The sequence below is a fragment of the Lytechinus pictus genome, chromosome 13, assembly GCF_037042905.1.
Source record: "Lytechinus pictus isolate F3 Inbred chromosome 13, Lp3.0, whole genome shotgun sequence".
Lineage (NCBI taxonomy): Eukaryota > Metazoa > Echinodermata > Echinoidea > Temnopleuroida > Toxopneustidae > Lytechinus > Lytechinus pictus.
The window spans coordinates 12,482,573-12,510,456 of NC_087257.1; the positions used below are offsets into that span (position 1 = coordinate 12,482,573).

Consider the following 27,884-nt stretch of genomic DNA (forward strand, 5'->3'; position numbering starts at 1 on the left):
AATAATATACAAAAATCTGTAGAAATTATATTAAAATGGGCGTTTGGCAGATGTTAATTGGAGAGGAAGTGATTTTGCACTTCAGGTATTTCGTCAAGCCCGAAAGCACCTCCCGGAGAAGCTAATATTACTTCCCATCATTTTTTGTTTTTGCTTCCGTCCCTTTAATATTACTTATATCACTAGGATTTGATCAGTGAAGCCTATACTGCAAGGACGATTGGCCACTGGCTCAGATGGTCACTTGAAAATGAAGATGGTCATTCAAGGGTGTGCATAGACAGTGGCAGCCAGATCCGCGTAGGCCACCATAGTCCTGTTAATGCCAATATGTTACCACTGAATAGGATTTGAAATGAAATTGAAATTTCAATCAATTTCATTTAAATGAAGGTCTATTTGAAACAAAGGTCTACTTGCAAAGAAAACATTTTGGATGATCCAATGTCTGTACATATCTTCACTTTGTCTTCATCAGTTAATTTTTCGTTCCTTCTTTGCTAGGGTAGTTAGGTTGACTAATTCCAAAGCTTGTGAATGTATACAAGTTAACCATATGCATCATTCTGTATATCCCTATTTTGAAGAAAACTTTCCATCCGATATCAATGATAAGAGGCTACAATAGCCAATTTGAATACTGGAAATACCATTTCAAAATTGAATACAGTGGGTTGTCCTGGTTTAATGGTGAAGGGACAGTTGAACCCTTCATTGTTAGAATTTCTTCGCAGTAAAGTGAGGAAGGCTGCTTTTAAAATCAAGTGTAGAACTTCCAACAGCTTATCTGGAAGAGCTCAATAAAAAAGGAGTTTTAAGTCACAACTGGACTTCTGTGAGGTATTCACCTTGAGCGAACAAAATATCGTAATTTGGTCTGTTCTTGCAAGACTATGAGACTATAAGCTGAGCCTGAGCATGCTCAGCTTATAGTCAGTGCTAAGACACAACCCCTATGTCGCAGCAGGGGGTTGAAATAATTCCATATTTAGATGGTTATGATCATTCCAAATCACAAGGAGCAAATTTACTATGTTTATTCCATTCTTTTCTTTCTCCTTGCAACCACCATACATTCCGACAAGCGATTTAGACTCGTGGGTACGCCTCACAATTTGTTGCTCATTTGAAATCTCGGGAGACACTGCAAAATGACTGACTTCATTTCAGCGGTATGCAATACTGGAAGTATTTGTCAGAGTTTTGCAAATTAACTGCACATTTCTTATATCATTCCAGCTATTGTGGACCTCCAGATCTTTCTTTCTTGTAGATTGTAATGAGGGTCTTATAAAATTAAAAATAAAACATTTTAAGAAGAAATATGTTATACTTTCTTATCCTAAATTAAGGGAGAATTATAATAAATTAATCTTTGTTCTATAAGATTATCGTAATTTTCAATGTTTATGTAGCAGGTTGACATCTCCAATTGCTTTATCTATCGATGTAAGTTTGTTTTCTAGGAAGGTTGTATTTGACATAAGTTTATGGACATATTTCACATTAACCCCCCCCCCCCTTCAAATGCTTTTGATTACAATTCCGCTCAGACATTACGACATTAATGGCCTTTCTGTATTTCAATTTCGTTACCGCAAAGTGGAAATTAAAATAAGATTCTTTTCAATCCATGAAGTTGTAAAGACCCATGTACTTATTTCATCAACCTCAAATTTGTGTAAAAAACATGCATTTCTTTGTGCTTTCAGAATTTGCTTGATGTGCATTATGAAAGAAGACATTAATGCAAATGCCATTTTGACATCCCAATTTGTAGTACCTATTCTAACAATAACAAAATTGAAAAAAAAAATACATGCCACTGTCAAAGTGTCTCAAAATGGGTAATCGACCATAAGTTTTTGATGGATGCATATTTGAAATGTACATAATAGATGAAATATACATTTGTAATTGACTAGACTTTCTTGCTTGATGAATTCCTTGTTGAAATATGTCTGAATTCTGAAATAGACAAATACATCACACTTGTAAATCACACATTTGTCGTAAAAATATATGCAGGGATTTGTGGGGGAAATTGAATTCTTTATTTGTGTAATTGATTGTTGATATTAGGATTTTCACAATTTGAAAAGAGGGGATTACATTGCTTGGAATATATTTCCATTTTTAAAGAAAGGGACATATTTTACCTTCTCAGCTATGTATGAAATCTGACAGATTTGAGTGTTATGTACAAGACCCACATATCTATCTATATCTTTACTTGATACAGGTATAGGCCAATAATTATCATTTTTTGCTACCGTTTGTTGCCCAGTTTGATTGTAGGCCTATAGTTTTCTAAATTCATTATGAGTCTGTCAGATTAAAGTGTGCTCCAAGTTTGTCTCGTCTTCTAAAGTCTGAAGATTGTACCGAAAAGTCTAAAGTAGTATCCATAAATTCCACTGTTTTAATTTTGTGGAGTTGTTCTTGGCCCATGAGGAATTCTTCTTTCTCTTTGAATAAGTCTGTAAATCTGCCTTTGTCCCGGAACAGTTAGCTCATTTTTATGCAAATCTATTCAGTATTTGCTCCTTGGAATGTCAAGTCCTTAAGCAAACTTTGTAGTTTCACTTCAAAGAAAAGACCTGGGGTCCTTTCGCAAAGCATCTTGTGTGATTTTCAGTGATTTATTTGTTCTTAGCCAATCAGATGCAAGAATTTCAGTAGCTTATAATCGTCAGTGAAAACATTGCTATTTTGATTTGTGAAATGCTCCTTTCGTGGAACGAGAGTTCGGGCGTTGTCTATTTACTTCTGGCAAAAATTGATATTTATTCAATAGGCTATCCCATACCAATGTAGCTCTTAGTTTTCCTTTTGTTTTAATAGCATATTTAAACAATTTTTTTTTCAAAATGAAAAATCAAAATTTTCAGAGATAATACCAAAATGTGATTACATTATCTGGAGGTTTTGAACTACAGGACTAACTCTCTATTCTGTTTCAATAGTGTCCTAGGCTTTTCTTTTGCAAACTAATAAATAGATCATATATCAATCATAATCAATTTTTCTTAGGGAGCTGTGAAAATTAAATGATGGGGTATATTTGAGATACAGTTATATATTTCGTTGTTTGAAATTTTGCTGAATAATACCACGGTGCCAGTGCTTCCTTAAATTATACCCTATTACTGATTCCTATGGATAAGGGCCTATAGATACCAACCCTTAATACTGTTTACTTTTTGTTATCTTTCACATAGATATGTGTGTCAAGCCGTTAGGTAAGTTAGATGACCATAAAAAAAGACACATGTATACAAGATCTGAACCGCATGAGCAATAATCAGATAGCGCATTATCTATGCACATACAATGCTTATACGGGATGCTCTATATGGTCTATATATCACACATGCTTCAAAGTATTGTATTCGAGCGTGTGTGTAATTGCTTGGAAACTAGATCTGTGTTAAAAGAGTATACATACATGTACCTATTCCCAGATATATCTTCACTTTAGCGTTTTACTATTATCCAACACCAGACGATGTCTACATATAACACCCATTTATACCAGTGTTTGTAATAATATCATTACGACTATGCCGATGTATTTAGAAACTAGTGTACATATCCATGCATTTGGGTATGTTATATAGCTTCTGCCCAGGTTTTATATATTATTTATTGATTTGTTTATATTTCATCCGAGGGCTGCATTTATGGTGCTAGATAGTAAAAATATATTAAAAGCATCTGCAATATATAGCACATCTTCATCTAAATATATGTCCGGTTTCCTGTGGCCATGCATGACTTCAAACTTTGATCAGTTTTGAAAAGTAGGTGGAGTTTTCAAATTTTCATTTTGGTTATCGTCATTTATTCATTTATTTGGTTATTTTGTACTATTGTGTTTGATTGTTGTAATCCCCAATATAACCCCCAGCCTCTATACAAAATTATAAACTCCCAAATATATGCATGAAATGTTCAAACTTGTCACTCGTCCTTTCCACTCGATTAATATTTTCAAAGTACAAAACTATTGGTACTTAGGAGTTCAGTTTGTTTAACACATGAGTTGTGGTGTGTAATTTATATGCCTCATTAGATTTAATACAAGCAGACTTACATTGTATATTCATGTAATTAAACTTGATCACAAATTATCCTCTCCTCACATACGTAAATAATCCCCCTCTTTGTTTTGTGTACAATCATTGCAAAGAGTAAATAAAGCACTTAAATTTTAAGTGTTTGTCAAATCAATATCTGTGTGGACATTCATGTTTGCATTCTCATTTTCTCTCTCTCTCTCTCTCTAAAATACCCCCCCCCCAAAAAAAAAAAAATAATAATAATAATGATAATATGTCTATGGCTATTGATAATCTGTTAATGATAGATAAGAGTCTATTTTTTTAGGGGGGTATGAATATTTGATGCCTCACTTTCAAACAATGTTTTGAGAGCTTCTTCATTTTGTTCTGCACTGTAAAAAAAAAGAGGTGTTGAAATATACCATGGTGTCACATAACACCAAACAGTGTTGATATAATATGCAGGGTATGTCATATTATCATAAATGGGTGTTTAACAGGCACTGCTGGTGTAAAATGTTTGGCCTATTATTGACCAAGCGATGGCGCTGTTGATATATATACACTGCATTATTATCTATTCTTACTGTCAACCATTAAAAATTGTCTAGTTAGCTACTTTAATGTGATAGAAAGGGTTTGAAATTCCTACCTTACTTTAAAATTCCTAGATTTCTATTTACACCCAAACACTTAACTGAAGGGTTTATTCTGTTATTTTTGTTATTATTTCGCTCAGTCAGTGTTTGTTATCTTAGTTGAATACTCAGTGAATAGGTAAATGAGTGAATGAATGTTTGAAATAAGTGAATTGATGGATGGATGGGTGGATGGATGGATGGATGGATGGATTGATGAATGACCAAGTAAATCAATGATATAGATAGATTTATAAATGAACGAGAAGATTGATAAACAAAATAATAATTGATGAGTAGATGAAAATAGCAATCTCTTCTCTTAGTATAGCTTTTCAGTAATTCTCATTTGAAATCTCACACAAGTGACATATCCATGTAATATACTCTGCAAGCATGTGAGGTATTATCTTAAAATGTTATTGATTGAACAAGCTCTGTAACTAATTTCTTTAAAAAAATACAACTGCTGCAGCTGTTTGTTTTATTTCATCCGATACATTTTAAAATAATGAAGCTTAAACTTTATTCATCTTTCTTTACGATTTGTTGTAAGTGTTGTTCATTATCATGATCGTCTTGTTTATCACCGTCATCTTTCTCTCATCCTTCACTTCTTCCAAATCCATCCTCATCATTCTCCAACTTCATCACTTTAAGAATTTACAATGGAAGTTTATTAAGATTCATTCAACAGTTGCTTGAGTATCATCTGACATTCACCACTCTAATTGCTTGCGACTCCATAAAGCAAACATGTGCCTTGAAAAAAATGGTTCTTCCTTTCATTTAATTTTGGTATTATATTTTTATATAAATGCATTTAAAGCCATAGTAACTGATGGTATATGTTAAACAGACATGGGTGTTTTACAAAAATATATTTAAACACCTTTTTTTCTAATAAACTTTTAGAATTAATTACATTTCAGTAGCTAAAATGTAAAACTTTAACCAAACAGTATATACACTTGTTAAAATGTTGCTATGGGTAGTGTAAGTATTGGGTTTAAATTTGAAAACTACATATAGTTGAATTTCGAACTAAGTCTGAAGTCACAGATTGTGCAGTCTTACAATTTTTATCAGTATTTCCAATAAACTTTCATTGATATTAAAACATAATGTGTATTATTTATAATATTGTATGTTTTTACACATATTTTGCCCTTGGGAGTTTCCTTTACATTTCCTTTGATATGAAATATCTTTATTCCGACAACAAGTTTCATTGAGGTGTTATCAAGTGTAAACACTCTAGTAGTTTATATGACTGCCCTGGAATGTACAGATATCTTATGGGAGGGGTTAAAAGTCCATCAAATCATAAATCATGCAAAATATGGTAAACCAAAAATATGGAGTGACTCCTTATTTTATTGCTATTGGTTAGATTCGGTCATCAATCGTTGAGGCATCAGCAGAGTATTGGATGATTGTGAAATGTGAGATTATTAAATTTATCCACCCAATTTGTTGAAGACAGAATCAGAAAGACTGTATTATTGAAGATATTTGTATTCTTTTGGTTAGCACTAACTGTACTACTTCACATTTTGACCAACTCATTTTTGTAGAATCTTGTCTTAGGTTTGTTTCTTTGTAAATCTGAAAATAGGGAAATTGTCGTTAACAGGGTATGAGTGACAACAATTTTTTAAACATTTTGCAAGGCAATACTTAAGGCCATCTGGCTCCAAACTTTCAAACATCTGCAAATAGACCTATATATATATATGTTTCAAATATTTTTTTCTTAAATAGGCATTTAGCTCATGAATTTGGTATTATAGAGCCTTTATTTCAGTGGCATAAATTCAAGCAGCAAACTTATTGCTCAGGGGAATGAACTATTGTGTCATCCCCCCCCCCCCCCGCATCCTTACTTGAATAGTATTCCGTCATTAATGCTGTGCTATTAGTTCAGCCAATTTCAAATATCAAAATAGCACACAATTCTTCCCTTCCCCACCAAAGTAGTCCAAAGGTTTTAAGTCGGAATCTTTTCTATCTCTTCTAATTGACCTCAATTATAGAAGGTCAATAACTTTGTACCATTATTTATCATCCCTGTATAATTATCTTAACGACTCTTATTAGCTCTTGTCCCAAACCAGGGGGCAATGTACTAAATAAGAAAAGTTCTCAAAACAAACCCACTCCCAAATATCATATTCCAAATCAATTGCGATCCACATTTTTAACTGATTTATCATGACATTCCGAACTCACATCTGTTTTTCTGTTTTCTGATTGTTTGCATTTATTTTTGTCTCTTGTTGGGCATTGAGATCATATAGAGTGGAAACAATTCCTGAATACTAAAAAGAAGTGCTTTTCAATACGGTGCTCTTAACCACAGATTATTATTATCATTATTATAATACTATTTCCTTGTAGTTCACCTAATTGTAGTTAGCTATTTCGCCTTGCATAATCAGCGCCATAACAAGTATATCCATTGCCGGGTATCGCGGTGTGTGATTGGCCTGTTACGCAGATCTCCTCATATTATTTAGGTAAATTTAAGTTCATCGGACGAATAATTGAAACAGAGTTCATCTGTTTCATGAACAGGTTGACTATTCGTATCATTACATTGACTTTGCGAAATTTATTTTTATGCATGACCTTTGTCCCAATAGTTGCTTTGAATATATAGTTTTTTTTGTATCGGAATCCCATGCAGTTTAACAGTCATACAGGTCTAGATCAGTGGTTGATATATTCTTGGTAACTTGGCTATCATTACAATTTTAGAAAATAGATATGCAGAAGAAAATTAATATGTAGTGGTTTAGATAATATTAATAACCCATATTTTTTTTAATAAAAAAAAGAGTACATTGAACTTATTGGCTAATTTCTATCAGTTGATCCAGTGTAATGCAAGCACATTTGTAACTGCCACATGTCATGTATACATATTAGATAGAGTGCATCTTCTTCTAGTGTCATTTTGCAGCAAAACTTAGAGGTCATTTTGTTTGACCCCAGCTTGTTCCTACCAAACCCCAAAATACCATATCTCTCGGCCCATGTGACAAGCTAAAAAGTGCCCCTCCCATTTTTCTTCCTGGACATGTACAGTCCAATGACAAGGGGGTGTGTGTGTGCCCACCACAGAACCCCTGTGTGTATGGATACACAAGTCCTTGAGAGTATACACATTGATCAGCTGTGCAGTGTGTATGTGTATGTCTGCAATACTGGATAAAGTGTTGGGGCAGCAGCTGTGTGTGTGTGTTTGAGTGGAGTTTCCATCCATTCATTCATTGGTTGCAGCCAGCTCCTTGCTCACTGATTTTTTTTTTCTTCTCATAAACATTGGAGTAGTAAATCAGAAAGGGGCAGGGTCATTTTACTCAACAGGCAATCAGTTTATTTTCTCAAGAGTAACTAAAAGTTCATTTATGATTTGGAGACATCATAATATTGCAAGCATCACTGCAAAGAAGGGCTGTAATCTGTACATGTAGTTGAGAAAGCTTATATTCCGTGATTTTGTTCAATTGGAGCACCTGACTTTGACTGAGCGAGATTGGGTGGTATTGCGCAAGAATCAGCTGATCGCTAATTGAAGCAGAGGAATAACATTTGTGCACGGCTTGTGTCTGTCATTAGACATTGGAATACCAAACAGCGCCACCGGAGGGGTAGAAGCTGTATTCGGTGTGAGGTAATTACGAGCTGAAAGCGTATTAGCCGACAGAGAATCTTCGCTCCATCATTCCCCATCTTCTCCACTCTATCCTTCGGCAGGCATCAGTGGTGGTATCGGTCATTAGGGGGATGCTAATAAGCCGGTGGGGTTCTGCAGTCTCTCACCAACCCCCCAAGTCTGACACGGTTTGTGGAGGAACCAACCCTCCGGAGGGAGATCGGCTCGATCTTGGAAATCTACCGCCTCTCTCCCCCTTCTCGGCTCCCTCCGCTCTCGACATCTGACATTGCTATTCTGACATTTTACTCCGCTGACTTGACTTGGCTTTCATCGCCCAAACAATTGAAACCTTCTTTTCTCCCAGTTCTTCCCCAAACCACGAAAGCAGGACGCGGGCCAGGAAAGGGAATAACCCCCTAGATAAACAGATCGATGCCATTTTCTCTCGTCACCGACACCCCCACCCCGTTTCCAATACTCTCGTTTTTCTTGGAGAGTCAATCTGCTCAAATTGCCAGCTATCTAGCCTATAGTATACCTCCGGGTTGTATATTTCAACATTCTCGTGGATTTCAACATTCCAACTTCCCCCCTTCTTTTTTGGTACATTTCCAACATTCCAGCGGCAAGACCCCGCCTGACCCCTCTCTGCAAATCACATAGGAGTGTATTTACAACCAATAATCCACTGGCTAGTTTCACACACATTTTATCCCAGGTTCCCATCACTTCTGTCTCCCACTCTCCTCTTTCGGTTCTTCCCAGACCCCATCCCACCTGTAAAGCTGACAACAGGGAGTTGAGGATAGATGCGTTGTCGCTTCTTCTGAAACGACTGAATTTTTTGTGGGTATCAACTTGCGAAGACTTAACCACTCTTTGAGGCCAAAGCTAACATCTGTGATACAATACAACAAGTACCAGCGAGACAACTTCCCAAAGTTTGCCTTCGACTTGTCTTCTGGTTTGAAGTTTCCTTCCACCGAGCCACCTGTGTGTTGAGCTCAACGCCTGTTGAGGGTCCTCTCATTCGTACACCAGTGGACAGTTAGGCAGTGCTAACGTTCTCATACATGTAGCTCATAGAGAGAGGATCCATACGACTTCAGCTCTGACATCCCAGCCTGGGATTTTATCAAGCAATCCAGTGGTCCTTAGGAGTAAATCTACATCAAGAATCCCTTACTCCTCTACTGCTTTTAAAGGGAGGCATCACCTTCATGTACTTGGAATTCTTCACATACATGTTATTGTTAACCAGAGTGAGATAAAGTGAAATTTACCCTTCCATCTTGATGTTAATTTCATTGTAACAAACATATGTATACATGCTTGGATGCTGGCATCATATAGTTTTTGAGCACTCTGGAATCTTGAGGAAATTTGTCACCTTGTATTGAAAAAGTTGCGAGGTCAAAGGTTAATAGAGCTTATTCAGTTGGATACATGGAAACCTGAGTAGTTCGCTCCGATTGATGCGTTATCTTCAGAAGGGGGCGTGACCCGATCAGAGTTGTACATTTGTGAAAATTTGGAGCGAAACGGAGTCGAGCGAAACCAAATCAGTGACGCTTTTATTCCAGTTGGAAATCTGAGATGAAGACACTTGCCCAATCGCCGTACATCATTCCATCGCAACAGCCAACAGCCGTTTGGGTTTATTCGGTAGGAAACAAATTCTATTCTAGTTCTCAAACTAAAAATGATGTTCAAAATTGTCACATGTTGCTTGGGATATTTTGTTCTTTGGGTCTCTTAAGCAGAGGCAGTTCCCATGGCAACTGAAGTTAGTGTTTCTTTAATGCATTGCCTATGTAATGTTGTCACTGCCTATGTAATTTGTAAAAACACAAATCCCTTTTTTGGGGGTTTGTGTTGGGCTACATCTTCTTGGTCTCCTTCACTCCGCTTTATTTCATTTTTTATTGCTATATCAGATTTGCCCATTTTTTTTTCATTTTATACTATTAAATGATATGTAAGGTTTCATCTCCATATTTCATTAATGGTGTAATGTTCAAATCGTCTTGTGTGAATATAGCCTTACAGACTTACATGTAGATATAAGCTTATTTTGGCAACAGTCTTCCTCATACCTTTAAATTAGCCTTTGTCAGTCTTCTCATTTGCATTCTTGTACTCAAGAGTAATCCTTGCTTTCATTATTAGCAATGATATTTCCTCAAATGTTTGAAAAAAAAAAGTGGTTTATTTTATCTTTCAATGACCAAGTTTGTAATTTCCTCCTCTTTATCCAAGCCTTCATTTCCTATAACTGCATAATTTATATGTCTGTTGACTCAATTAATCTTTTGATATCTCCGCTGGTACATGCATGACTGCAATGTTGGACGCTGATCTGTGATTAAATCATGTGCCATTTCCTTGTAGCTTTCTCTACATCAAAGCAGTGTTTTCACCAACTACAGTGGTATGTGCCCCCTTCTTCTGCCATCTAATATGTTTGAATATCATATGATGGGTTATATGTCTTGAGGGTTGGTAATTAGTATTCATTGTATAGTGGTAGTTTAGGTCTAATTATTTTGAGTATTTGGAGATAAGATGAAAAGATCTGAACACAACAAACAGGTGATTATTTCAAGTAGCTTTAGTTTAGAATTTATGCATCTCAAAACCAAGTCAGTAAATAGGCCTATATAGTCGCATCTACAGTATGTTAACTTGTACACAAATGCCTATGCCCTTTTTAACATTAGACTTATGAAGTAGTTCTATACATCCTGTACCCCCCCCCCTTCTTCACCTACACCCCCCCCCCCCTCCCCCCACTACCCGTGGATGCTCTATCCTTTAATATCTCGTTATCTGTCACTGAATTTTGATTGGAAATGAATCAAACTAAATTGCTGGTCGAAACCATTAGTGTGGTCACTTACCGCAGTAATGTTTTTCTCTACCTGAAATGAGCACTGGTATGGAAATCCTCATGAAATTACTTGAGATTTACCTTGAATTGGCATTCCATAAATTCCATCAGGACTACCCAAATCTCCCTCTAACTTCAAAGGGATTTTCTTGTCTTGTGACAATGTTCCCTATGTGTTGGGGAACATGAAAGTTACATGGATCTGAGAACAGATACATAGATTACAATAGTAATAATAATAATAATTACTTCTTATTAAGCGCTTTTTCAAAAGTTACAAAGCGCTGTACAAATGACAAAACAAATACAATCAGTGAAAACTTAAAACAAAACTACACAAAACACATCAATAGGATACATAGTAGATACATGTGACCTGTATAAAGTCTAATGTCTACATTACTCATGTAATGGTGTAGGCCTACATATTTGCAAGATGGGAGCTTTAATATAAGCAAGCTTCTCTAAACAGTAGTTATTATTTATATGGCAATTTGGTTTGAAATTAAAATTGTGATTCCGCAGATCACTTAAAGTTAAGTTCAATCAAAGTGTAAACGGTAAGTCAACCCCAGCAGTATATCAGTATGATAACTGGAGAAAAATAAAAAAGAAACACACTGCTTTGACTGCTATGTTAAATTTAAAAAAAAATCAGGAGAGTAAAATATGATTCGGTTTTTCAAAACATCAGTTATGTGCACGACGCAGGTAACAATGCAAATGAGAGAGCCAGTTATTGTATTTTATTTTTTTATAGAGTATTTAGGATACATATTAATTTTCTAAGAATCAACTTTTTAAACTTAAGATTCTGAAGCTTTTGATTGAATTGCATAAATAATGTTCCAATATTAATTTTATATTGGCCAATATTATGGTCAAGGATGGGTTTTTTTTTAAGAACGTCTGCCTATCGGTCCATCATTCCATCTCCCGTCCCTCTCTCTCCCGCATTTGTGCATGGTCTGCATATTTCATTCACAAAGCCACATGACCTTATAAGAATGCGTTACAAAGCTAGTTGAGGTGGGGAAGTTAACATTGGAGCATTCTTCTCCCCTCCAATGTTTGTTTGTATAGTAAACATACAGTGTGTGGTGTGTGGGGAGGGGCTGTCAGCAGAGCGGAGAGTTCACACATAAACAGAGTTTGAAATCGACGGATCGTTAGCCTGCTGGAAAAGACTGTCCTTTCAATTTGTCTTTACTCGTGGAGTTGCACAGCTCAATTATACTACCAACTCTAATCTGCTTTTGATCCTCAAATTGGCTTTGATCCTCATTCTTCAAATTGGCAACAATCATTTATTAATTTTCTAAATATTTTCCTAATTTGAAGAAAAAATTGGATCTCTGGAAACATCTGTAACAAGACTTGAAATGAAGATTAATCTGTTTTTTAATCATCAAATTTGCAATGATCATTAATTTGCTATTTTTCTAATTTGAAGAGAAAAATGGATATGGAAATGTATGTAAACATGAGTCAAAATGAATTTGTAAAATTTGCCAATTAGCATTTTGAAGATACTTTTCTGTTTTTATTGTGTTGCCAATTTAGAGTGTGTAGTGATTATTGTATGCCGAACAGATTTTATTCAGAAATACCACCACTTACTCTAAATAATGATAAAATGCTGCACTGGAATCATATTAATAAAGAGACTATAGGCCTACCTCTCTGATAAAGGGATCAGCTCTTCTTTATTCTTATTCAGATTTTTGAAACATGATGAAAAAGATAACATGCATTTTGCGCACTAGCTTACATATTGACCCAACATTCTACATGCCATATCCGAAAGGATCACACAACTAATGTCGCTTTGCAGCTAAACGCTCCCGGTCAAATTATTCCAGTTCACGACACCCCGCGATCAGAATGGTTACCGTTTATGGATGCGGACTTGACTTTTCTTCCTGTCACGTTTCGCTAAGGCAATTTCAAGTGCCCTCCTTACGAGAAGGGGACGGCTGCCGACACCGCAGCCCTTTCTGGCGCTAATCGTGTTAGTAGAGTAAACGAGGGTGTAATCGCCGGCCGGTGGACAGAGCCGTGCAACCCGATCAGGCCTAATTTAATGCCAAGTCCCGTTGTAAGCCTGGGGGATATTGAAATTCATTTTCTTGCGGGAGGAGAGGTGGGTCGATGGAATGTTGGCTTTTATCTTGGTAGACAAGCGAGAATTGTAGGTATAATGAGAACACCGACACGTAATTCTATTTGTGGGTCTAATGTCTGGTACCCACTTCCCAATCGATGCAGACTGTGAACTCTGTATTAAGAAGGACCTCGAAACAGAAAAAAAATTTAAAGGCAAGTGTCTGTTCTACATTTCTCACAAATTGGAAAAGGTGTACAGACTTGACAATCGTTTATTTTGTATGCATATTTTGTGATTTCAATGAAAATATCATGGAATCCTGTCAGGGAGTGAATGATAGTTTTGTTGTAGGGTTTGTGATTGTATTATTTGGAGGGGCTCTTTTGCTGAAATATTCAACACATTCAATACCCCTAATTGATGCAGCTAATTCCATGAGCCTTGAACAGAGCCTAGATTTGTGTGTATCTGAGTGTTTCAGGGATGATTCAAGTACACATACATATTTCGTAGTTTTAGAGTTCAGACCCTGTTTCTTACGAATGTCAAGAGATTACTTTCTTAAATCTCGAAGGGGCCGAGGTTTGCAGGTGGTGCCAAAGTATCAAAAATCAAAAAGCTCTTGTAATCTTCCCTCCAATAAATGATATCAAGGCAGCTTTTTAGAGGGGATTTCAGAAAGAATAACAGTCACCGAAAAAGAAAATCTTCACCGGCCTCGCCATGGCTCGCCTGCCTAAAGCGAAAGCTAGTACTAAAGTGGGGAAGGATAGAGGAGGAAAAAAACGGTAAAAAGGGGGGAAAATGAAATCTGATCAAGGCCAGCAAGCCCTCCGCATTCCATCCTTATGACCTCTGACCTTGTCTGAAGCGTAACAATTTTGGGAGGTAAGAAACTTGGACATTTGCCCCCCTACTATGATTGGTCAGCTGAAGATGTAATACCAGCACTTTGTAGGGTTTAAAGGGGCAGTGCACTTGTTGGGCCTTTTAGGACATTTTCTGCTGGGTGCCTATGAACACCCTTGATATTCAGAAGGAAATCATTTGAAGGGTTATTACTTTTATTGGCATATAGGCCAACTCCAGAGGACTGTATCCAGAGAAAAAAATACATGGGGACTTTCGCCTCCAAAATCCGAAAAGAATCATGGAAAATAAAGAGCCCCTGAAAATCCCTGTTAAAGCCTATCCAATGTTGCAGGGAGAAACAATAGGTTTTGGAAAGTATCCCCTCAAAATTACAAAAAAAAAATATATTTTTGGGCTGACTGGAACATATAGTGGCCGTAAATGAGGAGAGGGGGGGGGGCTTTGCATGGAAGATTAAAAAAAACAGTTTTAGTGGGCTATGCGATAAGCCAGGAGTGGTGCTATGTCAGTGTTTAATTTTTTTTCGTCAGGTATATATGAAGCCCCCAGTTTGAAATGATAGTCATAAAGACATCCAAACAATATAGAAAGTATCCGAACAGATTTTAGCCAGTACTTCCTTTGGCTCCTTTTGTACATGCCTGCTCATGTTAAATTATACACTTTTGAGGGGGATTGATCATAATTCTTTATTGGCTAATTTCTTAATACCATTCTTGTTGGTAGGGCATTGATGCATTGATGTATAGTCCTCTGTGTCCTACCTTCCCTCCCGTCAACTTATCTGTGTCTTCCCTTCCTTACCCCTATGGGTTCAACACTCCATACCCCACCCGGTCACATGGTCATGTCAAGTATCATATCCACCCAGCTAATGTCAGGTGCAGGCAACAATCACAGCTGCTCATATGTGGCCAGCCTTGTCCTTTTAAAATGCATTTTGTTGCGTGGTGTTTTTAATCCATTTTGAGTGTAATAAGCATAACTGTAGCCAGCAGGCCCTGCATACAGCTGTAATAGGATTAAGTATGCATTCCCCTTGGGAGGACTTAAAGAGAAACGTTAGCTTAGAAACAAAAACACGTATGCCTCTTTATTCTAAGGCATACTTCACGTTGCGTAAAACATATTTTTGATTAGAACAAATTGTATTGTTATTTATTTCATTATCTGTTTTAAAAGTTATAAAAATTTGTTTTTTGATATTTCTTGGAATCAATTATCAGAATCATTTAAAAATTTATTAAAAAATTGATAACCAAGTACACTGAAATCTTGAATTTTATTCATATTTTTGTAATTATGTTCAGGAGTTTTTTAAATTTCCTGAATATGAAGAAACCATTTCACATCTTGCAGATAAATGTAGACTTATAAATGAATTTTTGAACATATGAATAGGCCCTTAATAATAATATCTTAATTAATTTCTATATTAAATATATGTTTTATGCATATTTGCCTCGGTAGTACCCCAAGTTATTTTTTGTAAAAGATACATTCATAAGATAAATTATTATCATTTTAAGTTCATATCTTCTTATAGCCTGCAGGATTGAAATGACAGGCTCAGACAAAGGTCACTGTTTGATAATGGTTTTTTAAGTTAACATATCCCTTTAACTCGTAAATGGAATTATAAATGCAAATTACTCGAGCAAGCAAATGATTCATCTCATTTTTAGTTCATTAGCGTTTTTGCTGAGTGAATTATTCTCCGATCTCAGAGATAAAACATGCCAAGCATTACCTGTATGCGGATGGCCATTCAAGAATCATCTATATAGTCCTACATTATACATATTCCAGCCATCGTACTAGCATGGACCTATTACGAATGGACATTCAACGAATCCCCTCCTTTGACACAGAGACCGTCGCCGCTAATCCTTTTATAAACAGAGCGCTGGCAGCTGACACCCATCAAGCCGGTCGTAAAACATGCTCTCACTGATTGACAGCGGAAATCAATTGTACGCTGCTCCTACCCATTGCGATGTTGTTCGTTCACTTTATCAAAAGCAACGCACAGCAGCGAACGTTAGCGCTATGAAAATGATAGCAGAAACAAGAAAACAGGCGTGCATAAACGTATTTTTTACGTACATCGCTAACAACCGGAGATGAAATGCATTGACATCACCTTGCAGATCCGTATATCTACGGCAAAAAAGCAGTTGAAATTCGACGAAAAAATCTGCGGAAAAACGTTAAAATCTCAGCTTTTTCGGACAGTATCGATGTCGATAGTAGCGCTTACCTTCGGTCAGAAGTTGATTTTCATTTGGGCATAAAATTCCACAGGATTGATGAAATTTAACGGGATTTTTTTTTGATGGACAGACGACAATCGCACATTATAGAGAGCCTAAATAATGTACTGAAAAACCGGATATGAATTGCGCATTGCATTCTAGGTAATGTAAGGACTTTCCCTATTGGCAATCGGGGCTACAACATGACCGTCTTTGGTCGAAAGAGGGCCAGTGATCGATCGGTGACGATCATCGGGCGAAAGGAGCTTGTGTAAACAATCACCCCGGGCGGTCGTTGTAAAAACCGCGTAAAGAGAAAGTTAAGGGTTAGACAGCAATTTTGACAGCTGGAAACAGGTGGTGGTCATAAAATGCTCTCGTTGAATGTCCATTCGTAATAGGTCCATGGTACTAGGGAGCCAGCCCACTAAGCCAGAAATTCTGATATATTATCCAAAGTCATTAGGAACCAAGATAACGCAACCTAATTTCGAAGCAAATGACATAATGAGTTTTAGGGATTCTTCACGATTTATCCCATAATTCCAGTCTAGGGATCGAGGTTTATTGCCAATTTGCTCGGCTGAATGGCAATGAGGGTGATGTATAATTGCGTGTTTGTGTATTGAAGGATGCAGTGTGCTTTTGGTTGAGTGGGAAGACAGATGTGCTGGCTTATAAGGACTGCTAATTTGCATATTGTATTATGTATTGTGTTAATCAATTACTTCTTAACAGCCCTTACCATTTGTGCTGGTATATGTAACAACTATCACACAGAGAATATACAACATATATTGGCACAGGCCTAAGCATTATATGGTGACTGGCTAGAATACTCCCCAGGGAGTGGAGAATGAGTATAATCATGCTTACATTGTTGTGTGTGGGAATGACTGATTGAATCCAATAAACAGGGTAATAATTGATCTGCGAGCGCCTTGGTGTTTAGGCCTACAGTTTAAATGTCTTTAAGCACCTGATTATTAGCCTAATTATTATTGTAAGTAGTAGTTTTATATTATCAATATTATAATGGATTTTAAATCATTTTCTAATGGTAGAAAGAAGATACAAATATATTTCCAAAGTATTTGTAAAATTACTGTGCTACTGCTTGATGTCTGTTAAATCCACATACTCCATTTTGAGAATTAACAGTCAAAATGAAAGAAGATATTGAAAACCAGCAAGACAGTTGGACACCAATCGTACCCATGAAAAGAAATTATTTACAATGTACTTTGAACTGACCACAATTCTATCATGTACATGTCAAGGAATTCCGACAAGTATCGACTTGAGTAGGTTTCTGTTTTCAGTCAACCACCATTTATGACGACAAGTATGGAGTCCTCGATGGTAAAGTGAAAATGAAAATACCAGAATAATTTTGCTCTGTGGGCACTGTAGATTGTACAGCATTCCAATTATGATCTCTGCTCTTTTTCAAAAGTGTCATTACTCATGAGATGATTGTGCTTGTGTGATCCATCCCCTTCATGGAAAGCATCGTAATCATTGGGTTGTGTCTATCCACCCCTCCCCCCAAGATAGACACAACCCCGGGGGGGGGGGGGGCACTGTCATGACCTTTAAGATACTGTATTGTAAGATATAATGTTCGTATACTTCTAATATCAGAGACTGTCTGGTACATCATTCAATCAGGGAAGATTTTTTTTTCATCTTTTAAAAAAAAATTACAAAGTTTTTACAGTAATAAGGACCGTCATTAACCCCTCCACTTCCAACTTTAATTGTTACGATATTCCAGTTCCATTCCAGTTATGCATGGAGTGAAAAGGATGGCCAAGGAGATTTTAACAGAATCTCTTTGGGATGGCGGAGAAGAGGGGTTGCATTTTAATTTTTGTTTTGCTGTAGGCTTGTTTGGAAAGTCTGAAAATAGCATCCAAAGCTTGTTTATAAAGACCAATCCCTTCAAAAGCTTCCCCCCTCTCTCTAGATAAAGGGATTCTTCCCTTTGTCTAGGGGATTAAGTAGGGGAGTGGAAGCCCCCATCTGAATCTGTTGTATGGGATTAGCACCATTATACCATTTTTGGCTTCTAGGGTGACCTGTTATTTTTTACTATTGGAATATAGAGATTGCTCTCTTTAAAGTTGATGGAAGATAAGTAATTTAAAGGGAGAAGGAGGATAAGAAAGTACCCATTGGCGTTTGTATTGATGCAAATCTGTCGCAAATTCAGATCAGATGATGCATCATTACTGTCATTGATTGAATAAGCCTATCCAATGATGTAATGATGATGGAGGATATGTTTGTATGCCAGTGAATCATGGTGATGATGGTGGTGGTGATTATTGGCATGGGGTGGTGCTTGTGGTGTTGACGATGATGATGATTGTAGTGGTGGTGATCATGATGGTAGCATTGATGGTGGTGGTTGTGTTGATGATGATGATGATTGTAGTGGTGGTGATGATGGTAGCATTGGTGGTGGTGGTTGTGTTGATGACGATGGTGAAGATGGTGTTGGTGGTAATTAAGGGGTTGTGTTTGTGTTGTTGATGATGATGATGATTGTAGTAGTGGTGATGATGGTAGCAGTGGTGGTGGTGGTGGTTGTGTTGATGACGACGACGACGACAGTGGTGGTCAATTGCATACAATTGTCTTTTTTTTCAATATACTCGATAAATCACCAATCTTTTTTTTTCTCTCTTCCTGCCACAGACATACCCCACCATGAGAGGCATGCCCGGGCCCCACAGTTCAGGTAGTGGGGGGTCAGCGGGGTCGTCCACCCCGTCCTCCCAGCTACCCTCGCCACATTCCCCTTCATCACAGAGCAGCAATAGCGGGAGCGAGCAGCTCAGTAAGACCAATCTATACATACGCGGCCTTCCTGCCAACACCACAGACCAGGATCTGGTCAACTTATGTAAACAGTGAGTATTTTTGGGCGTAGTAGAAGTAGGAGTAGATTAGTTCGGGTTCAGACAGCAAGGCCAAAAGTTGGTCAGCCTAGCCTCTTCACGCAAAAGATCTTGTCTGGTCCCTCTTTGCACTCCTCGTGGAACAAGACTACATTAATCTTTTTCGTTTGAGAGTCAATTTTACCTCTGTTAGGAGTGAAAATGTCTAAAAAAATACACAGTTCACTCCGGACTGAGCTATAATGCACTCTATAGGAGATACAGTTCACTCATAAGGGATTGGCTCCCAGTATTATCGCATATCAAGAGGAGTGTGATTATGATCTAGATTTACTAGATTAACTCTTTGCATTAAGACTATGTAAACAGTGAGTTCTTTGGGGTAGTATGAGTAGGAGTAGATTCGTTTTGGGCTTTAATAGACAGAGAGACCAAAATCCTAGACCAATATCTTGGGCCAGTTCCGTTAAGAGTTACAACTATGGTAACTATCATGGAAACCTTGAGTGTGATTGGCTGCAGAGCCCTGATATTAACCCTTTCTGTTTTTGCAACTTGCATAAAGACCACGCATCCCTTGTGGAACCACCATTACTATTAAGAAAAATGAATTCCACAACACTGCCATGAATCTGCTGAAATTGGTATTTGAAAAAAAAATGCATTGCAACCACATATTTATAAGTTTGAAAAAGGTTTTGAAATATGAACTTGGCTTTGAAACCCATGCAGCCCACTTCCGCAAATGTTATGTTTGCTTTTTGTCAGTCATGTAAATAATGTTAATCTTAATGTTAAACTTTGATCAATGCCATAAGGAGTATTTACAAAGTTCAATGTCACTCTTACGGAATTTCAAATAGAAAAACACATCTTGTGTTTATTCAAGGGATCGCTAGCCTACAAGAGTGGAATGTTTCTCGACACATTCCCTTCATATCATATTAAAATATAAAGAGTATCGAAAAGAATTAATTTTCGCCCACTTAGCCCACTTTCATTATCATATTAATCACGCTCATGGTGACAAATTAAATCATTCTTATTTTTGTTTATTCAGTTTGAATACTTGATAGTCTTTATTTGGCGATTGTTTTTGGTAGGCCTTTGCTGAATGATTTCACAGGAATTTACAGGATTTTACAGGAATTCTCTAATTATGAACAGAAATATCAAATTTCATAAGTAGATCTATGTTATGAGGCAAAGACTTTAAATATCGGCCAAAAGAATGAGGATCGGTGTTTAAATGAAAAGGGGAAGGACACAAATATGTTCTGAATTACAAACATCACAATAGCCCAATTCTAACCTGACAATGGGATGCATAAAATCATAAATGCACCAAACCACAACCAAAGCTCTATGCAGGCCTGCATCATGACACTCTGGCGACAATCACAGCCTTCTCTCCCCTCCCCTCCTCGATTCACTCCCAAATAACAGGGGGGCGTTACCCCCATTGTCCCCGACTGATATTGATCAGGGACTGCTAACAAAGAAAGGAATTTGGAGGGTGCTGTTAATACCCCCCTAAACCCCCCTTTTGTGTGGCTACTACCCCAAGAGTGTTCTGCCACCACAACCAATTATCTATTGTAATGTAGTGGGATTGAAGGAGGAGGGTGGGGTCATGAGCTGCTCTGCCATCACCAGTATACTTCTGCCTCTTTTTGTTAATTTATATAGGCCTATATATAAATCGGCCGATATATTTGCTCTTTACCGATAGGTTTATATTATTCCCCTGGTCAAGGGATTCAGTTGCTATTCCACGCATGAAATGCATCATCTCCACTCCGTCCCTTTTGGCCACATTTTGGACCGTCACCTTTTCATATACTCACACATGCCAATGTAAATTCTTTGACATTTGCATCCTACCTAGTACCAATCTAAAACCTGGGTGTAGAGTGGTAAAAGAATATAGGTAGATTGTCATAATTACAATTAGCACTGGGTGAGATTTGAACCCTTGGCCTTGTGGTTCGAAATCTGTGGACTTCACCACGGATCCACACGCATCTTTGCAAAATAAAATGTAACAAAAGACACCATTCATCTTCTCAGAGGGCCACATCCACTGGTTTTGAAAATACACCGTGTAGTTCCAACAGCACACAAAGGTGTTCATAACACATGACTGGTGTAGTGTTAACATATAACACCACAGTTATGCAGTGTAAATCACCGAGTTAGTTCATTCAAAGCATACAAGTTTCTGTAGGCTCTTTACGAGGATCTTTGCTATTTCAATGTGCCTGTTACAACTATTCATTGAATTTACAGTAGTTGGGAAGTATGTAAGGATATTTGACTTCAGGACTGTTTATTTTCATACCAACCGAATTCCGATTTACTTTACGGCACAATTACAGAAACTAGGCCTCAAAAGAGTTGCTGTTCCATATCAATGATCTTACTCATAGCCATTTATTGCAATCTTTCGGCCCATATACATATACTTCTGGTACCAGTTATGGTGTCTGTAAAAAGATCACAGGCACCCAATACTACACTATTAAAATTGTTAGCCCTACATACGCAGCCAGTTCATTGAATGTTACTGTATGTAAAGGTACGTGTGCTAGACATTATGAAGATAATTATGCCCGTTTTATAAGAGCATATTACATTTCAACTACATTATACATACATTTTATGTTAACTGTATCTCAAACAAGCTCACAATACAAATACTCTGTTTATTAATTCTACCATAAATAATATACAAACAAGATAAACATATAGTTATACACCAGTTCAACTCAAAATTAGATAAACATGCCAGTTCAACTGACAAATAAATATTGACAAATGTATAAACAATATTTGTTGATGGGGGCAAACAATTGCACAGATATTTTGTGGCTTTGTACGTTAACTACATTGTAGGTATATGAAATACAAATATTATTTCCTTCATTTCAGATATCTGTAAAAGACTGAATGATAAAACGGTAATCAGTTTGAGGTGTCCGGAAGGCAAAAATGGCTGAAGGGGACGGTTTGATTATAAATCTTAATCGAAACTCAGTTGATCTTGACGAGATAAAAGGAAACGAACTAAAATCATTTAGAAGGTCTGCATGCTTGAACGGATCCCCCTTCATGAAATATGAAAATGTTTTGGAATGGCTGCCTGTCGGGGCATGCCACGGCCCGAGCATTCTCATCAAACTTTCAGGAGCCCAATTTGGAGTCGGTCTTCTCCCGGCAGCTATCGATCTCTTCATCCTTTGGCTCTGACTTTGCGCCCCCCTCTTGAGAAATGGACAATTATATCGGATTGAAGTGCTGGCATGTGAATTTGTGAAGAGGGAGGGGAGAGAAAACCAGCGTTTGTAATTATTCACACTACTCGAGCATGAATTGTATTCGGATATGGTTAGGGTTTGTGCTTTTTAATGAACTATCATGCTCCAGAGGCAGACAAGGTTAGGTAAATTAGAAAACGAAGCAGGCAGGAAGGGTGGGGGGGGGGGGTTAAAGTGAAGAAGACATTGAAAGCTCCTCTAAGAGTTTAATGTTGTAAGATTTGAATATTCACTTCTCCTAACTTCGTCATACATTTAATAGTGGCCTAGATATCTTTGTTAAATGTCCCAGAGCTTTTCCTCCTCGTCTGCTAACCCTTTCTCCCTTCTTCCCCGCTTCCGTCTCTTCACTGCTTCTTTGCATCCTGTTTTCTCCCTCTTCCTCTTTCCCCTCCCGCCTTCCACCACCCCTCCCCCTTCCTCTTCCCCAAACCCCTTCCCAACTCTTATTCCTGATTCCCCTTCTTCTTTTCCTCTGCTTTCTCTCCCCTTTCATCCATCCTCACGAGGAATAGACTTTTCCAGTTCTTCCTATTTCACTTCTCCCTTCCCATTCCATCTTCCCTCATTTTTCCCCTTCCCCTTTTCTTCCCACCCCCCTCCCTGTTCCTTTTCCCTTATTCATAACCCCCTTCCTTTCCTTCACTCCCCTACCCCCTGCTTGACCTCTCCCCTTGCACCATCTCCCTCATCTCCATCCCCCTCCCCCAAGGGAATAGACTCACTTCTGAGGACGAAACAACAATGAAATATTCATGGGCATTTAGGGGACGATTTCAATAGAAACCCATCACATTCTCCTCTAAACACAAAGATATACAGATGGTGAGATTTAAGGTTGATCAATAAATCATTATTTTTGCTTTAAAGCCAGAAAATTACAAAGCAGCCAGAAGGGGGGGGGGGGGGCTTGGTTTAGCTAATCTTGACAGATATGATCCTGGGCGCAGGCTGACCCTAGGGTGCCTGTACTGTGGGTCAAACGGAGGTCATTTCAGAAAAATATGAAATGATGGACAATTATAAACTTGGAAATTGGGTATCTCGTATTTCAAGTCAGCATTACCAAATATACTAATTCAATGCAGCGTTTGATGTTTTTATGTTTCTCTGGCAGCTCTTCGTAAAGCTTCCCCCCCCCCCCTTTTTTTGCTGTCTCCTCTATCTTTGAATAATTGTCTTACTTTGAATATTTTTTACTGTAGGTTGATGGGCATTTAATACTGAATAAATGAATGAAATTCAAAAATTTCAGACCTTGCTTATTTGGCCTTCATATTAATAGCAGAGAATTGTTAAATTTCCGGTTAAGAACGTAGTTATCTCTGTATTTAAGCCAAACGAAATAGGGAAACCATGGATTAATAATGCATTTTATGCCAGTCTGGTTTAATCATGACGTGAAAGGAGATTTTATAATCTTTCTGAGGTGTCCTTCGCAAATGTCTTCTTAATCCGACAAATCCCGGAACAGATTCTTCCACTTTTCTCACCCCTCCTAAGTGGGACGAAAAAAGTCGAGGAATTAAATCTGACATTTCTGGATCACCACCCAACCTGGCTCGTTAAAAAATAACCCTTTTATATTAAATTCTAAAAGAGGGATTTAATCAGGATCCAATGCAGACCGAGGGATGGTGGTAGTATATACCTTTAAAGCAAGATAATGCAATTGCATCATATGTTTTGTGTTTTCGGAACAAGTGGGCTTCTGTTGAAACAGAAAAATCAAAGAATAAGAACAAAAAAGTTTGAGAAAAATCAGACAAATAATGAGAACGTTATGAGCATTTGAATATTGCAATCACTAATGCTATGGAGATCCTCCTATTGGCAATGCTACAAGGATGTGTGATGTCACATGTAAACAACTTTCCCTTTGATGGACTATGAAATACCCCCAAAATGTCTCTTTTTGCTTTTTTTATGGTGATACAAACTCTATATCCATGATGTATTCTTTTAAAATCTGTATTACATGCCCTCCTATAGAAAGAACACATGATCTACCGATAGATAAAAGAGGCAGTTAAGTGAAATATATACTAAAGTAATGGGGAGAGTTGTTCACAAGTGACATCACACATATTTGTCACATTGCCAATGTGAGGATCTCCATAGCATTAGTGATCACAATATTCAAATGCTCATAACTTTCTCATTATTTGTCCGATTTTTCTCAAACTTTCGTTGATCTGTTTTTTTTATTTTTCTGCTTGCTAACAAGCTATCTTGTTCCAAAGGTTTCATTCTCCTTTAATCATTAGCCTCTTGCATTGTTATTGATGGAAAATTTAGGAATGATATTCCAGCATAGTTTTAAACCCTTGGTTGGGAAAGAGAAAAGAGGGCTGAAGTCAACTGGTTGACATAAAAGTAGCTTTCATAAATGAAAAATAACTTTTTTGTCCAAACTTTCTTCCAGGCAACTGCTCACCTCTGGGAAGCCGTTTCAATTCCATCATCGAATCCAATCTTCCTAATTCGCCTTGTTTTTTTTTTACTTCCCATCCCGGCAACTTTTTCGGGACGCGGGCCGGCTCGGCACTCCTGTCATCGTCCATTCCTGGCATCAATACTTAATCACCTTATCTAAGTCAGGTGGTTAGAGTCCTATCAATAATTCATTTCTCTTTCTTGCGCCTTTTATCTCTTATTGAAAAACGATAACTCTCTTGTCGTTTGGGCCGTGCATCCTAGAGGTTGTGGCCCGGCTCTTTGCTCGTCGGTGGCGTGAAACGCGTTAACTGGAGCGTGCGAACGAAAGCAAGGGAAAGGTTGAGATATGATTATTTCATAACCTGTCAGAATTTTCATGAATAGGTCTCTTGATGAAACATGTAAAATGCAAGAGTCTTCTATAACTTTCAGCTATGGATCTCTTAAAATTTCACTTTTCATTATAGAACCACTTGAACCTACAGTCCTCCACAATTGATTTTATCCTCAACTTTTTCCTGTTTCATTTTCTCCTCAAACCGTTGTTGAATAATTCAGTACATATTCTTGTATATGCATGTCGTGTTTTTTTTTCTCATTGAAAATGTATACTTTAAATTGAATTAACAAAACAAAAAAGTCTTTGAAAAATATACTCAAAGATGATGTTGAAACGAGGCAGTACATGTACTTATGGTGAAAATTTATTATTCTTATTTTAATAATTCATCTAAAAATTATTGTGGTATTCAAGTCTTGTCTACTGATTATCTCATATTTCTTTTGGACTGAAAATGAACGCAGTATTTCTATTCTTAATGAATCATCTATCCATGATTTTCAGGTCATATTAGATAATATATCATTCCACTGCAATACATAAAATATAATATTGCCCTGTAATCAAATCAATATAAGATGAGATAAATTTTCGTTTGGATGTGACATTCTCTCAGCCACTTTGGAAGTCAATGACCATCGTGAATTCCGGAGTAATTTGTTGGCTAATTCCTGATTTCAAACCAATTTACTTAATTATGAAGATTGATGGAGTTATCAATCGGGTTTCTCATGTTTGACCCATTATTGTCAATTCCTTGGATTCATCCTCCCCCTCCCCCTCCAAACCCCCACCCCCCTGTACACACCCTCACATTCCATAATATCTTCCCTTTTCTCTTATTTCCAATGATCAAACGGAAAGCATTCTATTCTTTGCAATTTTATGGGGTATTACTTCTAACTACAACATCACATCAAGTATAAACTGTACATCACCACTCAGCCCCCTCCCCATCTCATAACTTAATTTTTAATATGGTGGTCAAATTATGCAAACCATAAAGATAAGAGGGCTTATATGGTCAGCCTCAGAGTGACCATCTCTAAAGGTCAACTTCTCATTTTTGTCACCCATGACCATTGGAACCAACCGTGGGTAGTCGGTTGACCTAAGACTTTAGAGTGGTCATTAAAATTTGAAAATGGTCCGTTTCTGTGGAGTGACTTGAGTCACTTGACGATATTCAGAAACCTACTCGCGACCCATTAAGATTGAGTTTTGACCAAATAAAAACAGTGCAATATTTAGGATAATCAGTGCCTAGTGGGATTAGACCAGATGGACATTACTTAAAGCTAAGTGAGATTAGAACTAAAGGACAAACTTGGATTAGACCGTGGACATTTGCCTAATCATAGCACAGTCACATTTCGCCTATGATGGCCATACGGCGAGGCGAAAATAGCTGTTATCATTTTTGTACCAGCTTCCTGTATGTGGTTCGTAAAGAAATCTGTAAAACTGCTATTTTTTTACTCACCGTACGGACCTTGTAGGGGAAATGTGACTGCAGCATAAGTGAGACTAGACTAGACTAAAAGGACAAAGTTGGATTAGAATAAATGGGTATACAGACTCTTCAGAGGCAAAGTGGGATCATACAATTTCCAACATCATTCTTTTAGGTGTGACTAAAGGCTGTTTCACACCGCCTCGATCACAATAATCCCTGTTAAATTGTGAGAACTTTCTCAGGCAAAAAAATACCTGATAATTATTCCTAAATTCATACTGCCCCGAAACGTACTCCTCAGGGAAAGTTCCCGAAGTTACCAGCGTGTGCAGTATGATCTGATAAGCAGGCAAGGCGAAAGATTCAAAATTGCTAGCTCAGCAGCCACCCACGGCACCTGCGCCCAGCTAAGAAAGTCCCTGCAATTTGCTCTCACACTGCCAAAATACCTGCGACCTTGGAAAAATCCCAGCGAAAGTTCTTGTAGTTTTGACAAGTACCTACTCCTTAGCGGGTATTTCCTTTCGGGGATGTTATGCGTAATTTACTTTCACACTGCCAAAATGACCTGGTTTTTTTCTGATCAGGGCAAATTTCAGATCAGAAAATACCTGGAACTGACAAAGTTCGAGGTGGTCTGAAAGCACCTTAAGATATCATCAAGAAGGGGAAGGACGGTCATACACCTACCTCATTAAAAATAGATGCATTATCACCAATTTTGTATGGTGCCTGTGGATGGAAGCAATGAAGAGAAAATAAGAAAGAAAAAACTTCCAATTGAGGTGAATTTTAAAGACATGACACCATGTTGTCTTTTATTTCTATGCATGAATCCATCAAAATTCCATTCCCTTGCGAGGACATTTCCTGGCCAGCTTATTTGTTCTGCAAATCCGTATTAGAAATTTGTTCTTCAAAGACACCTTCATTTA

The 27,884-nt window shown here is 37.4% G+C and overlaps 1 protein-coding gene across 8 annotated transcripts in view; it reads left to right on the forward strand.

The window, feature by feature from the left end:
• The window catches only part of LOC129274010 (RNA-binding motif, single-stranded-interacting protein 1-like), a 300,926-nt gene that overhangs the window by 229,929 nt on the left and 43,113 nt on the right, over positions 1 to 27,884 (forward strand). For 7 of the 8 annotated variants that reach the window (XM_064108901.1, XM_064108900.1, XM_064108902.1 and 4 more), the window contains exon 3: positions 19,195 to 19,409. In XM_064108901.1, the coding sequence (XP_063964971.1) occupies positions 19,195 to 19,409 (215 nt within the window). Of the gene's footprint in view, positions 1 to 7,913; positions 10,032 to 19,194; positions 19,410 to 27,884 lie in introns of those variants that run through there. The other variant, XM_064108907.1, reaches the window with a different exon arrangement.